This window comes from Marmota flaviventris, chromosome 4 (assembly GCF_047511675.1).
Source record: "Marmota flaviventris isolate mMarFla1 chromosome 4, mMarFla1.hap1, whole genome shotgun sequence".
Taxonomy (NCBI): domain Eukaryota; kingdom Metazoa; phylum Chordata; class Mammalia; order Rodentia; family Sciuridae; genus Marmota; species Marmota flaviventris.
In genome coordinates, this window is record NC_092501.1 from 19,485,872 (window position 1) to 19,499,630 (window position 13,759).

Genomic DNA, 13,759 nt, shown 5'->3' on the forward strand with positions numbered 1-13,759 from the left:
GAATTATTTGCAAATCACATATCTGATAAGAGATTTGCATCTAGAATATACAAAGAATACATGCAAGTCAATAATAATAATAATAGACCCAATTTTAAGAAGGAAAAATGATCTGAATAGACATATCTTTTTACAAAGATATACAAGTGGCCAATAAATAAGCATGTGAAAAAAAGCTGAACATCAGTAGCCTCAGGGAAATAGTAACCAAAACCACAGTGAGATACAACTTCAGACCCACTAGGATGGCTAAAATGGAAAAGAAAAACAAGTATTGGAGAGGATGTGAAGAAACTGGGACACTAACTCAATGCTGGTAGGAATGTGACATGGCCTAGTCACCTTAAAAGAATACAGCAGTTCTTCAATAGGTTAAACATGGAGTTGCCAGATGACTCAGCTGTTTTGCTCCTAGCTATCTACTTAAGATAAATGAAAACACACATCCACACAAAAAGTTGTACACAAATGTTCATACCAGCATTGTTCACAGGATCCAAAAAGGGGAGGCAGTCCAAATGCTAATCAACTGATAAAAGGACAATATTCCATCATGTGGAATGTTATTTAGCATATTTGGCAATAAAAATGAATTAAGTTCTGATATATTCTACAACACGGGTAAACATTGAAAATGCTATGCTAAGGGAAGGAGATCAGTCAAAAAAAAAAAAAACCTTCATATATTATATGATACTATTTATATGAAATGCCCACAAGAGGAAAATCAAAAGAGACAGAAAGTAGATTTTTGGTTGCCTCGGGTAGGGAGAATGGGGAAAATGGAAAGTGAATGTAAAGGGCATGGATTTCTTTTGGGGGTGAAGAAAATTTTCTAAAATTGATTGTGGTGATGGTTACATAATTCAGTGAATATACTAAAAACCATTGAGTTGCACATTGTAAATGGGTTAATTGTACGGTATGTGAATCATTTCCCAATAAAGCTATTATGAAAGAATACTATAAGGACCACACAGAATGCACCTGCTGGGCTGCCAACTTTTAGTTTTCTGCATAGGACTTGATCATTGCATAAAAGGTCTGGAAGGGGATCATTAAGCCTAGTCCCTTAGGAAACCAGAGAAGAGGGTGCTCTGCTAGTGGCAGAAACAGGGCCAGAACTTGTTTCTTGCTTTTGACCTCTAGGCCATACTAACTCTATCCAAAGCCCAGTTTTCAAGGCTTAACCAGGAGGATCCTGAGAATCATCATCAACAGCTGGATAGTCTCTTCCCTTTCCTACATATTGCAAAGGTCCCCTGAAGGCTTGTGAGGAGGGGATAAAATATGGCAAAAAGGGTGTACTCCTTAAAGGAAAAGACAGGCATAATGCTTCCCTGAGCCTTTTTCCTTACAGCACAGGAGGCTCTGCAAGTTCCAGAGAACACATACTCTGTATGTTTGTGATTCACTTACACTTAGCTCATCAATATGTTGTTTGTGCAAGAACCATTTGATGTCCAAGAAACCCTGGGGGCCTCTTAAAGGGTATTTTTTTTTTTTTTGAACCAGAGAACTGAACTCTGCCAAGAGCAAATGAAACTCAGATATCAAAAGGTCTGAGTTCAGTTTTCTTTGAATACAAAGGGTGAGTAGATTCTGAGCTGAGCCAAATGCATTCCCCCCACCCTTAATTTACAGTACATTATTTTGGCAGACTCTACAATCCTGAAAGTTGGCTTTCTTCTTCCATTCCTCTCTAGGGTGTAACCACAAGCCTATCTTTTAGTTAACTCTACCAAAAAATAATGCCATATTATAACAATTTATGAGAGCCTCACTCATCACTGTTCTTACAGCTGTCGGTTTTATTAGAACAAATTGAGATGTTTGAAAAGGGTAAAACTGTCCTCTGAAGCTGTAATTTTGTTTGATTTCCTTCAAAAATTTATTTCTTTTTTCTTTTGTTTTTTAAGTCCTTTCTTGTGGGAGTTTATTCAAGGGATATTGCCACATCCCCTTCCCAGCAAATGGTCAGGCCACCGCCCAAGATTACTGTTGCTTGGCGTGCTCAGATTTGGAGGGTGCAACATATCCCTCACTGTGCTTTCCAAGGAGACAGGCTCAGAGTAATGATTAGTACTTTTCTTTTCTTTTTTATAAAAAACAATGTGTCTGTTGGGTTTGATCCCCAGAACCAGGAAAGAGAGAGAGAGAGAGAGAGAGAGAGAGAGAGAGAGAGAGAGAGAGAGAGAAAAGAAAGAAAGGAAGGAACAGGAAAAGTTGAAATCATCCCAAATTCTGCCACTAATATAACTGAGGATAACAGTTTGTGGATCACTATTCTTTTATTCTAAAAAAGCATTTATATCTATATATCTATACCAATATATATCTAAAGCTATATCTGCATTGTTATAAAATATCATATTGTTTCATAATCTATCTTTTCCACTTGTTAGTTCATGATTATCTATTAATGCAATTATAATATCTCTTACATAAAGTTCAAATGTGCAGGAGATTACTTCAAAGATTCCGTAAGAGTTGGGCATCTGTAAATCCCAGTAGCTCAGGAGGCTGAGGCAGGAGGATCATGAGTTCAAAGTGAGCCTCAGAAAAAGTGAACTAAGCAACTCAGTGAGACCCTGTCTCTAAATAAAATTCAAAATAGGGCTGGGGATGTGGTTCAGTGGTTGAGTGCCCCTGAGTTCAATCCCCGGTACTGAACAAAAAAAAAAAAAAGAGATTTCAGTAAGGAGTCTTTGATTTCAAGTGGTAGAGAACCAATGTTAACCTGACTAAAATACAGTAGGTCAGTTTTTGGCTGATATCTGAGAAGTCCAGTGGGAGATGTGATTTAGGGTATTGTAGTATTCGGGGATCAAATAATGTTACAAGATCTGTTTTCTCCCTTTTTGGTCTCCTTCTGCTGCCTTTGTGCTATTGGCATGTTGCATGTAAAGGCAGTAGTTCTAGAGCCCGTGCTTTCAGGCTCTTAGCTGGCAGAAGAGAGCAATGCCATGTTCCAGCACATACCAGGCAAACCCTATTGCATGGCATTGGTCCCATCGCCATCTCTGAGCCCATCATTTTGGCTTATGCCTGGGCCACATACTTGGAATCCAAGTGCTTCACTCAGGATAATTCAATTCAACTTTTCCCAGAGGTTCTCCCTAAAGAATTTCAAGAGCTGGAAGGAGGCTTCATTATGCTGCAGACACAAATTTAAGCCTGGTTCAGGGAACATCAAGTGCTTCTCCCTCTCTCCGAAAGCTAATGCCCTAAATTCTGAGCCAATTCTTTCCCCCAAGGCAATGAGATTATGAAATACTTGTCCCCTTTAAGTCCTCATTTATCTCTTTCGGGTATCTTAAGTTTTCTTGCTTACCACTTGATTTTTCCTACCATCTTTCAGATGTGGACTGGAACCACTCATTTTATTTAGTTTCTCTCTTCTTGGCTCCATGAACTTGAACTCGGGGGAAATGGAACAGATGTTCTGATGCAACACATCTTTGGTTCTTTCATGGCTTGTCCAAGTGCTTATTGACTGCTGACTAGAACTTGGAGTTCTTGTGAGCAGCAAAACCATTTGGTAGGGGTTGGAGTTGTGGCTCAGTGGTAGAGTGCTTGCCTAGCACGTGAGAGGCACTGGCTTTGATTCTCAGCACCACATAAAAATAAATAAATAAAATAAATATTAAAGAAAATGCTAAAAAATTTTTTATATAGGTGAATCAGGCTCTTCACCAGGATCAATGCAGGAGGAAGTGCAGATCACCTCTTAAAAATGTAGGCACTTTGATTTAGTGTCAGATGTTGTTCTAAGTACCAGGGACAGAAAAAGAACAAGAGACCCATTTTCCCTGCTCTTGAGGAGTGCACATTCTGGAGATCTTTAGTCCCACAGAAAATATATGATAATTTACTAAATGCCACTTATTGCTCATCTTTAATTGAAACAGAAACAATCCCTCCACAGATGGTTATGTTTTGTATGTGTAGGGTGTGTGGGGGGTACAATACACATAAATCAAATTTTTTATCATGTTAAAAAGATGTTAAGTGCTATGGAAAAAAATAAAGCAGGGTAAGGAAGGTTGGGTATGTCAGAGAGAGTTTACGACTTTGAATAGGGTAGTCAGGGTAGGCCGCATTAAAAAAGGTGATATTTGAAGGAAAATGAGGAAGGGAGGCCTGATATTTGGGGCAAGAGCAAATGCAGAGACCCTAGGGCATAAATGTGCCAGTTTTTAAGGGTATCAAGGAGGCCAGTTCAGCTGGAGTAGATTCAGCAAGGTGGGAACAGTAGGACATGATGTTCCAGGAAGATCATGTAGGGCTTTCATCCTGAAGGAAATGAGGACCCACTGCCAAGTGCTGAGCAGAGAAGCATTTTGATCTTAGGCTTCCAAGCATGGTTCCAGCTTCTGTGTTTAGGCTAGACTGTGCAGTTGCGGGCATAATCGCACTTGTGAGGTGGTAGCGATGCACACCAGAGGGGTGACAGATGCACTGGGTGGAAATGGTCCGATTAGGAGATCGATTTTGAAGACAGGACGAACAGGATGTGCTGACAGACTGGATGTGGGGTAGGAAAGAGAAGAGGTCGGGACGATTTAAAGATTTTTGACCTTAAAGAATAGGAAATCTTGCCCTTAAAGAATGGGGTAGCATTTGAGACGGCGAACACTGAGGGAGAACGTTTCTGTTTTGTTCTGGTGAATTGGGTCAGGAGCTCCCTTCGGACCCATTAGGCTTCAGGGGACTATTAGCTATTCAAGTGGAGTGGGCAGCTGGATTTTGAAGCTCTCTGGAGAAATCATTTTGGGGGCATCTATCTGTAAAGCCTTAGAAAATGAGGCCCTGCTACAAAACCTTGGGGCGCCTGTCGAGGGTCCTCCAGAACTGGCCATGTCCCCTCCTCTCAGCTCTCCTAAAAGCGGGAACATCCCCGGTGGCACCCCTTTAACCCTCAAAGCCCTTGTCTTTCCTCTTTGGGGAAAGAAGATAAAAATGAACAGTAATGATGACGCGCCCCGCAAGGCGTCCTTTCCGGAGGCCAGCCTTGCAGGAAGAAAGGCGGGTTCGGCGGCGGCCTCCAGCCTCGCGACCTGCCGAGAGGTCCAGGCCCGGAGCTGGGCGGGGCCTGGGGGGTGGGCGGGGCCCGGGCCGGGCACGCCACGGAGGGGGCGTGGCTGGCTGAGCGCGCACGCCCGCCGGCCTGTTCGCGCACCTCCCTCTTCCTGCCTTTCCGGGGGTGATCAGCTGGTCTGCGCTCCCCTGACGTGGGCCGGGGCACGTCACCACCGAATGGCAGCCTCCAGAAAGCCACCGCGAGTAAGGTGAGGGGACTCTACCGGGGAGCCGGCGTCCGGGCAACGCGCGGCTGCCCTGTCGGTTCGCGCGTGCTGCAGCCTGGAAGGCAGGGCCGAAAGGGTAAGCCGCGGTGGGCCAGCCGCAGTCGGGCGAGGGCCGAAGCTGCCAGAGTCTCTTGAGAGGGAGCCAAGGGACTGAGCCATGCAGCTGGGCAAGATCCGGTTGGTTTCCGGCGGGGCCACCGGCGCCCCAGAGCAGCCTGAGCCTGTCCCGGACTAGTGTGCTAGAAGACCTGCCCGCTCGACCCGAGGGCGCGGTGGGGGTCACCGCCCTCCACCCCGTGGCCCCGCCGCGAGGCCCAGCAATTGCAGGAAGTTGCCTGGTCTTGGATTCTCCCCGGGTACAGAGAGGTGGGCGACCCCGTGCCCTCGCCTCTCTTCCCCAGCCATCTGATCTTCAAGTTTTCACCTGACACTTCTGATACCTGCATTTCATTTTACAGAACCTCACCACCACAAAGATAGGCACTTCTGGGCCCTCCCCACTCAAGTGTTTTCAGAGGCTGCATTAGGGCAATATTTTGGCATAACGTTTAAGAAAATCCCACCAGTTACCTGCCGTGGGTTCTTCTTGGGCACAAAGAGATGAAAAGGATAATCCCTTTGCTTCGAGTGAAATATGTCTTAATTTATTTTCCCCAACAATGAGGGTACATTTACTAACAAAGTGGGAGACCAAGAGAATCCATCAAAGTACACAAAGGTCGGAATCCAAACTTTCTGATAATTCCCAGAGGTCACTCACCCTCTAAACATATGAGATTTGAAGGAACTCATCATGACAGTATGGCCAGGCTTACCTGCCAAATTCAGATCAGAGCTTGTGAGTGGACAGATTACAAACCTACCTTGACCTTGACTTGATTGGCCTTGCCACACTTAGGAGTGAGCTGAGATCCAGACCTGCATTAATGGAAAGGTGTGATGAACTTCACTGTGGAGAGATCTAAGTTAGGTGCTGGCAGTGAGGCCAGGTAAGTTGATAATGATGAGTTAGGCTCTAGACTGGAAGGCAGCCTTTGAGGACCAGGTAGTCATTGCTGGATTCATAGAATGACAATATTTTAGAAGCAGAAGAGTCAAGATGGTAGCCTGAAAGAGGGGAGGCCACTTGCCCCAGGCCTTTTCCATAAGTAGTAGAATTTCAGTGCTATCCAGTGTAAAAGTGAGGACTTCTTTCAATTTGGGTGATAGAAACTGAACTCAGATTGACTCAGGTAAAAAAGGTTGGTGCAGCTGAGTCCAGAAGCACCCACACTCACTCTTTTGACCTCTTTTGTTTCTTTTCTCTGATTTCAGTGTTGGCTTCATTCTCAGGCAGACCATCTTCTTATGGCAGGTTATGAGAGCTGTAGGCTAACAGCCCCAGCAGAAATAGTATTATCTCTCCTAGTAGTCAGAACAGAAGGTCCAGATCTAATTCTCACTGGTTGACTTCATTCTTATGTTCATCCCTGAATCAGTCATTATTGCCAGAGGGGTGGATTGACCTGGGACCCAGAACCTGGTGGGTGAGTGGGTGATACTCATTCCAGTCCCTTGGACTGAAATGGAGAAAGGGATGTTCTCAAAAGGAAAACCAAGGTGATCATTCAAAGGAGGAGGGAGAGATTCTGGTAGACAAAGACAACATTTCCCCACCCTAAGAACCATTCCAGTTTGCCTTTATCTCTTCTCACTAGGGATGATTGAGCATCATGGTTCTTGTTTTGCCCTGTCCTGAACGGTAGACATGTATGATTCTCATCATGGACTAGGGGTAGCGTTGGGAGTGGGTACCTAGAACCCCATTGGGATTTTTTTTTTTTTTTAAAGAGGGAGAAAAATGTGTGGTTGTTAGTAGTTCTGGCCATAACTATCTTGCACAAAGGTTTGACAGGAAAGTGCCCTGCATACCTCCATTCCTTTTACCCCTGCTGTGGCTCATCATGACTCTGGGAAGGTGGAGGCTAAAGATGTACTGGGAACGGGGAAGAGCACGGAACTCAAGAGTTGAAAGGTCTGGACTCTGGTTCGGTTCTATCACTAAATTGCTCTGAGCCTTTGAGCAAGTCATTTAATCTGTTTTTCAGTTTCTTTGTCTAGAGGAGGGAGTTGGATTAGGTGGTCCCTGAGGTACAGCCCCTTAGCTCTAACATTTAATGATGGTCCTGCTTTGATAGTTTGTAAATGTGTCTGGCAAAATAAGTGAAGGGAAGATGGGTCTGGGAGTCTACAGAGACCACAGTACTATAAGAGCAGGGGCAACTGTAGTGTTTACCTGCTTGTGGCTCCAGGGATCCTGAGAGAGTTCAAGTTGGTGATGTTTACCAGGAGAGCTTGAGCCTGCCTGTCACACCTGGTTTTGGCTCATTACTTTGCAAATATGGAGGTGTATGGTCTCTGTTATCTTTGTTACTTCTCCTGTAAAATGAATGATAGGACTACCTCTGGATAACCTCCTCCTGCCTGTCTAGTCCTGTGTCTAAACCAGTCATTGGGACCAGCTATCCATAGATAGATAAGAGGTACTGACTTCTTACCCTCAACATCTTGGAAATTTACATATAAAGTTATGAAAAATTGGTTGAGAATGTAGCCTTGCTCAACAAAAAGAAGTGTCTTTGTTTGAAAATTTAACAGCATTATTTAACAACTTTATTGTATCATGCATGAAACAATTCATCTGCTAAAGTGTACAGTATACTAGTTACTAGTATATTTACCAAGTTTTATGGTCATTACCACAGTCGATTTTTAGGGCATTTATATCATTCTCCCCAAAAAATATTGAACCACTTAGTAATCACTCTTCACTACCCCCAGTCTTTGGCAACCACTAATTTGCTTTCTGCCCCTATGGATTTGCTTATTTGGATCATTTTATATAAATGGAATCATATAGTTTGTGGTCTTCTGTGAGAGGTTTAAATCCTTAGTGTAATGTTTTCGAGGTTTACCTATGTTGTAAGTATGGTTTGTTATTGCCAAGTAACAGTCCATTGTATGGTTAGAACAATTTTATTTGTCCATCTATAAGTTAATGGGCTTTTGATTGTTTTTGCTTTTTGGCTATTACAAACAATGAAGCTGTGAACATTTGTGTATACATTTTATTTTTCTACAGCACTGGGGATCAAACCCCAAACCTCACACATGCTAGGCATGGGCTCTACCACTGATTTACAGCCCTAGCTCTATGTACATGTTTTGATGAGGATATATGTTTTCAGTTTTCTTGAGTATATAACTGGGAGTGGAATTGCTTGGATTGTATGCTAACTCTGTGTTTCATCTTTTAAGGAACTATCAAGCCACACCATCATTTTACATTTCCACTAGCAACGTTTGAGGGTTATAATTTTTCACACCTTTGTCCATACTTGCTATTATCTGTCTTTTTTGATTATTACCTTCTTGGTGGATGTGAAATGGTATTGTGGTTTTGACTAATGACTAATGATGTTGAGCATCTTTTCATTGGAAAAATGTCTGTTCGGATTCTTTTCCCATTTTAAAATTAGGTTATTTATCTTTCATTGTTGTTGTAATAGTTATTTATACATTCAGGATACTAGACTCTTAACCACATTTGCAAATATTTTCTGTTATTAGTGGGTTGTTCTTACAGTTTCTTGATATGGTATCTTTTGAACCACATAGTTTTTATTTTGATGAAGTCTGGTGTATGTGTTCTTTTGTTGCTAGTGTTTTTGATGTTGTATCTTTAGAAATCATTGCCAGATTCCAAGTCAGGTGGACTTATGCCAATATTTTCTTTTAAGGGTTTTATAGTTTAGCTTCTATTTTATATCCATGACCCATTTTGAATTAATTTTTGTACATGGTGTGAGGTGGGTCCAACTTAATTCATTTGCAGTGGTGATGATTTTTCCAGTACCATTAGTTGAAGAGACTATTCTTTTTCCATTGAATGGTCTTGGTAACCCTTGTCAGAAGTCATTTGACAGTAAATTTGAGGGTTTATTTTTTGGCTCTTCAATTCTATTTTATTGATCTATAAGTCTATCCTCTTATCTTGATTACCATAGTTTTGTATTAGTTTTGAAATCAGGAGGGGTGAGTTCTTTTTCAAGATTATTTTGGCTGTTGTCGGTCTCTTGCATTTCCTTATTTTAGGATCTGCTTGCCACATTTCTGCATTGAAATCTGCTAGAATTTTGATAGAGAATGTGTTGAGTTTGAAGATTTGTTTGGGGAATATTGTCATCTTAATATTAAACCTTCCAATCCATGAACTACTTAGGTCTTATTTATTTCAGTAATCTTTTGTACTTTCCATAGTATATATATTGTATTTATTTTGCTAAATTTATTCTTCAGTAGTTGTTGTTTTTGATGCTATTATAAATAGACTTTTCTTAGTTTCATTGTTTGTTCATTGCAAAGATATGGAAATAAAACAGATTTTTGTATGATTTTGTATCCTGCATTCTTGATGAATTTTTTTACTCTTAATTTCTTTTTGGTGAATTCTTCAGGATTTTCTATATTTAAGATAATGTCATTAAAAGGAAAGAGTTTTACTTCTTTACTAAACTGGATGCATTTTGTTTTATTTTCTTGGCTAATGGCCCTGTGTAGGACTTCTAATACAGTGTTGAATAGAAGTGACAAGAGTAGTCAGCCCTGTCTTATTCCTGATCATAGGGAAAAGCATTTAGTCTTTCAGCATTAAGAATATTATTAACTGTGGGTTTTGAAATATTATTTCTCAGGTTGAGGAACTTCTCTTTTCGTTTTTTGAGTACTTTATCATTAAAGGGTTTTGGATTTTGTTAAAAGCTTTTCCCATGTCTCTTGAGATGATCATGTAGTTTGTGTTTTTTATTCTATTGATATGGTGTGTCACATTAATTGACTTTCATATGTTGAACTAACCTTGTCTTTCTGAGATAAAATCCATTTTGTAATGCTGTATGATCCTCTTTATAGCTACTGAATTCAATTTGCTGGTATTTTGTTGAGAATATTTGCATTTATGTGTGTGTGTGTGTGTGTGTGTGTGTGTGTGTGTGTGTTGTGTAATGTGTGTGGTATTGGGGATTGAAACCAGGGCCTTGTGCTTGCTAGGCAAGTGTTCTACCACTGAGCCACACTCCTGACCTGGTGTCTTATTTTTTTTTTTTTTTAATGGAAGATACCTGGTTCTCTCTAGTTAATTATATCTTATTCTGCCCTGTGAAACTAAAGTAGCAGCCATATGAAAGCAGGCCTGGAGTGACTGGTAAAAATGTCTGGTCTTTAGTTCTGGCCATGTGATAGACTGAGTTAATGTGGACCTGTCTCTAGAAACACTTTGGTCAAATTATTACCCAATTGCCTTTATGTTCATAGCTGAAAATAAAAGTAAAATCCTAAATCCCTACAGTAGGCCCCTGGTGCCTTTCTGGTCTTACCTCCTAACCACTTACCTTCATGCACCCCCCCAAATGTGCTGGCCTCCTGCTTTTCCTCAGGCACACTAGCCATACTTCTGCCTCATGTGCCTTATTATTTGCTGTTCTCCTTTTCTGGAATGTTATTCCACTAGATATTAATGTGGTTTACCCCTTCACTTATTTTTAGGCCTCTGCCAAAATGTCAGCTGTTATCAGAGACTACTTCATATGAAACAGCCTTCTACTTATCGCCTAAACACCCTCTTTCCCTTTCCCAGCTTTCCTTTTTTTTTTTTTTTCATAGAACGTGTCTCCCACTCCCCTACTCCATCCCATGTACACTTCTTGAAGTCAGATATATTGTCTTTTTTCGTTTACAGTTGTGTAGAATATGGACTAGCTTTTGAAAGATTCTCAGTAGATATTTGCTTGTGTAGACTTGAAAGAGAAATCCTCAGGTACTGGAAATTTAGAGAGAACTTAGAACCTGAATGGTACACTGCTAAACTGAGCCCGGGAAGTTTATCCAATGCAATGAGACCTTTCTGCCAGGAGTCTGGGGCATCATACTGCCCTATGTAGGGATAGGAGACTCATGTGCAAATCTTCTAGCTAAGATATTAATGTGACAGTTGTACTAGAAGCACACAACAGTGGAAGTAATGCTTGTAAGAACCAGGACACATCTCATTCTCACAGGCAGTGTCTATTGACGAGAGCTCTTAATAGAAGATTACAAAGCATACAGGCATGAGCCACCAACAGCAAGAGGCTGCAGAATGCAGCAAGCGGGAGGATTGATATCCCAAATGGAAAGTCTGAAAGGAACTATAAAATAAGAACCTAAAATGGTTAAATTGCTAAGAGAAGAAATAGAAACCAGAGTAGAAAAAAATAGTATACTATAAAAAAAAAAAAAAGCCCAAACCAGGCGCAGTGGCGCACACCTATAATCCCAATGGCTCAGGAGGCTGAGACAGGAGAATTGGGAGTTCAAAGCCAGCCTCCGCAATGGTGAGGCACTAAGCAACTCAGTGAGACCCTGTCTCTAAATTAAAAAAAAAAAAAAAAAAAAAAGGGTTGGAGATGTGGCTTGAGTGGTTGAGTGCCCCTGAGTTCAATCCCCTGTACCAAAACCAAACCAAAACAACCCCCCCCGCCCCAAACCCCACAAATGTGAAATAGGACCAAACAGAACTGTACAAGTGAAAAAATAAAATAAAATAAAATGTTTGAAAATAAAATCTTCTTAGTCTGGCTACATAGAATATAAGACATAGTGAAGAGAACTCATGCAGTGGAAACTCCAGCTGAGGTTAGCCTGCCATAGTGATGTTTTACACCTGCAAGTTTATCTAAAGCTTTTGTTTATTCCATCACTGATATTGGGGTGAGAGTTCTTCTGACTCATGGAAGAAAACTGCTAAGTTGACTTGATGTCTTTGACTGAGCTTTGCCACGTTTACTGGTCAAAGTCTACAACATCCTGTTCTTTCTCTATTTAAGGGCGAATCACCAGGATTTTCAGCTGAGAAATCTAAGAATAATTGAACCTAACGAGGTGATACACTTAGGAGACACAGGTGGGAAAACAGGTAATAATCATTTTGTCTGTAAATTAGATGGTGCATCTCAAAAGGATTTTAGATATCTTCATCCCAATCCAAATTGGGTGAGAAGAGAGGATAACGAATTAATAATTGGTCATGACTGGGGTTGAGTATCTAGAAATTAAAAATCATTTTGTTTTTTGGCTTCTTGAGTGTGGTTGGTTACTGTTTTTATTTATTTACCACTTTCTTTGGTTAGCAAATCTAAGAATTGTAGTAGTTTTCATTTCCCATTCTTGTGGGGATGGGCGGTGATGGTAGTAGAGATAGGCTATTATTGAAAATATATTATTTTTATTTTTCTTATCTTGTTCTTTATTTTTAATATAGTCCTTTATTGATTTACCTTAGAAATTAGCTTTCAACCTTTCATCAAATTCTGAAATGAGAAAATATATTATTGTGCTTTGTAAATTAAATATACCTTTAGGAAAATCTTTCTGGGAAGAAATTTCTGGGACCATCCTTTCTTCCCTGGGCTTGTTAGTTGTATGAGGGGTTGACAGAAACCTGGATTCTGAAAGGGATACATTACTATATTCCTATCCCAGATAAGCCAGTGCTTTTCTGTGGAGAATCTCAGTGTTTCCTTGTAGCTGACTGAAGAATTCAACCCTTGAAGTGCATAAAAACTGTTGACTATCTAATTTCCCTTGGAACAGCAGAGCTATGATTGCTATGATTGAAATTTTGGGTCTTTTTTTTATTTAAAAATACAGATATATCTATCCAGCACATTTTGGGCAATATTAGGAAAGAGGAAGGAGAAGTATGAAAAAGAGGAAGAAAGGGAAAAAGGGATAGATTCATCAGAACTGGAAGAAGACTTCTCTTTTTTAATTGTAGTTGGACCCAATACTTTTATTTTATTTATTAATTTTATGTGGTGCTGAGGATTGAACCCAGTGCCTCGCACGTGCTAGGTGAGCGCTCTACTGCCGAGCCACAAGCCAGCCCCTCTCTCTTTACTACATATGAAGAATTAATTTCAGGAAACTTAAGTTGTTTGGGGTTGTAGATGCCGGCTGGTTAATAGAGTTTACGTATTTTGATTCTGCTGGTCTTAGAATGCTGTAGCCTCTTTTTAAGTCCCCTAGGTAATATGGTGGTAATGGAGCATGGACTTGAGAATTGGATACATTTTGTGTCCTAGTTTATGATGATCCAGCTGATTTGGGCAACTATTTAACTCCTTTCAACTCCTGTTCCTTTCTGTGTAAAATCCTAGGAAGATTATTGTGAGAATTCACCACTAATGCATGAAAGCCCTCAGCCTTCCCTCAGCCATGCCACAAGGAAACCAACTACCACCTCAAAAGCTGTTGATGCTGGAAGAGCATCTGTGCAAGCGTTAAGATGCTGAAATGGGAAGAACTAGCCCTTTCTATTCTTATAACAAGAAGGGTGGGAATCCCAGATGGTGCTTCAGTCCAGGTTCAAATAG

At 40.8% G+C, this 13,759-nt stretch overlaps 1 protein-coding gene across 7 annotated transcripts in view; it reads left to right on the plus strand.

The window, feature by feature from the left end:
* The first annotated feature begins 5,182 nt into the window (after positions 1-5,182).
* The window catches only part of Xpnpep1 (X-prolyl aminopeptidase 1), a 51,882-nt gene continuing 43,305 nt past the window's right edge, over positions 5,183-13,759 (plus strand). For 2 of the 7 annotated variants that reach the window (XM_027930043.2, XM_071610934.1), the window contains exons 1-2: positions 5,183-5,291; positions 12,212-12,300. In XM_027930043.2, coding sequence (XP_027785844.1) covers positions 5,260-5,291; positions 12,212-12,300 — 121 coding nt within the window. In that variant the 5' untranslated portion in view covers positions 5,183-5,259. Of the gene's footprint in view, positions 5,386-12,209; positions 12,301-13,759 lie in introns of those variants that run through there. The other 5 variants (XM_027930045.2, XM_027930049.2, XM_027930047.3 and 2 more) reach the window with 5 other exon arrangements.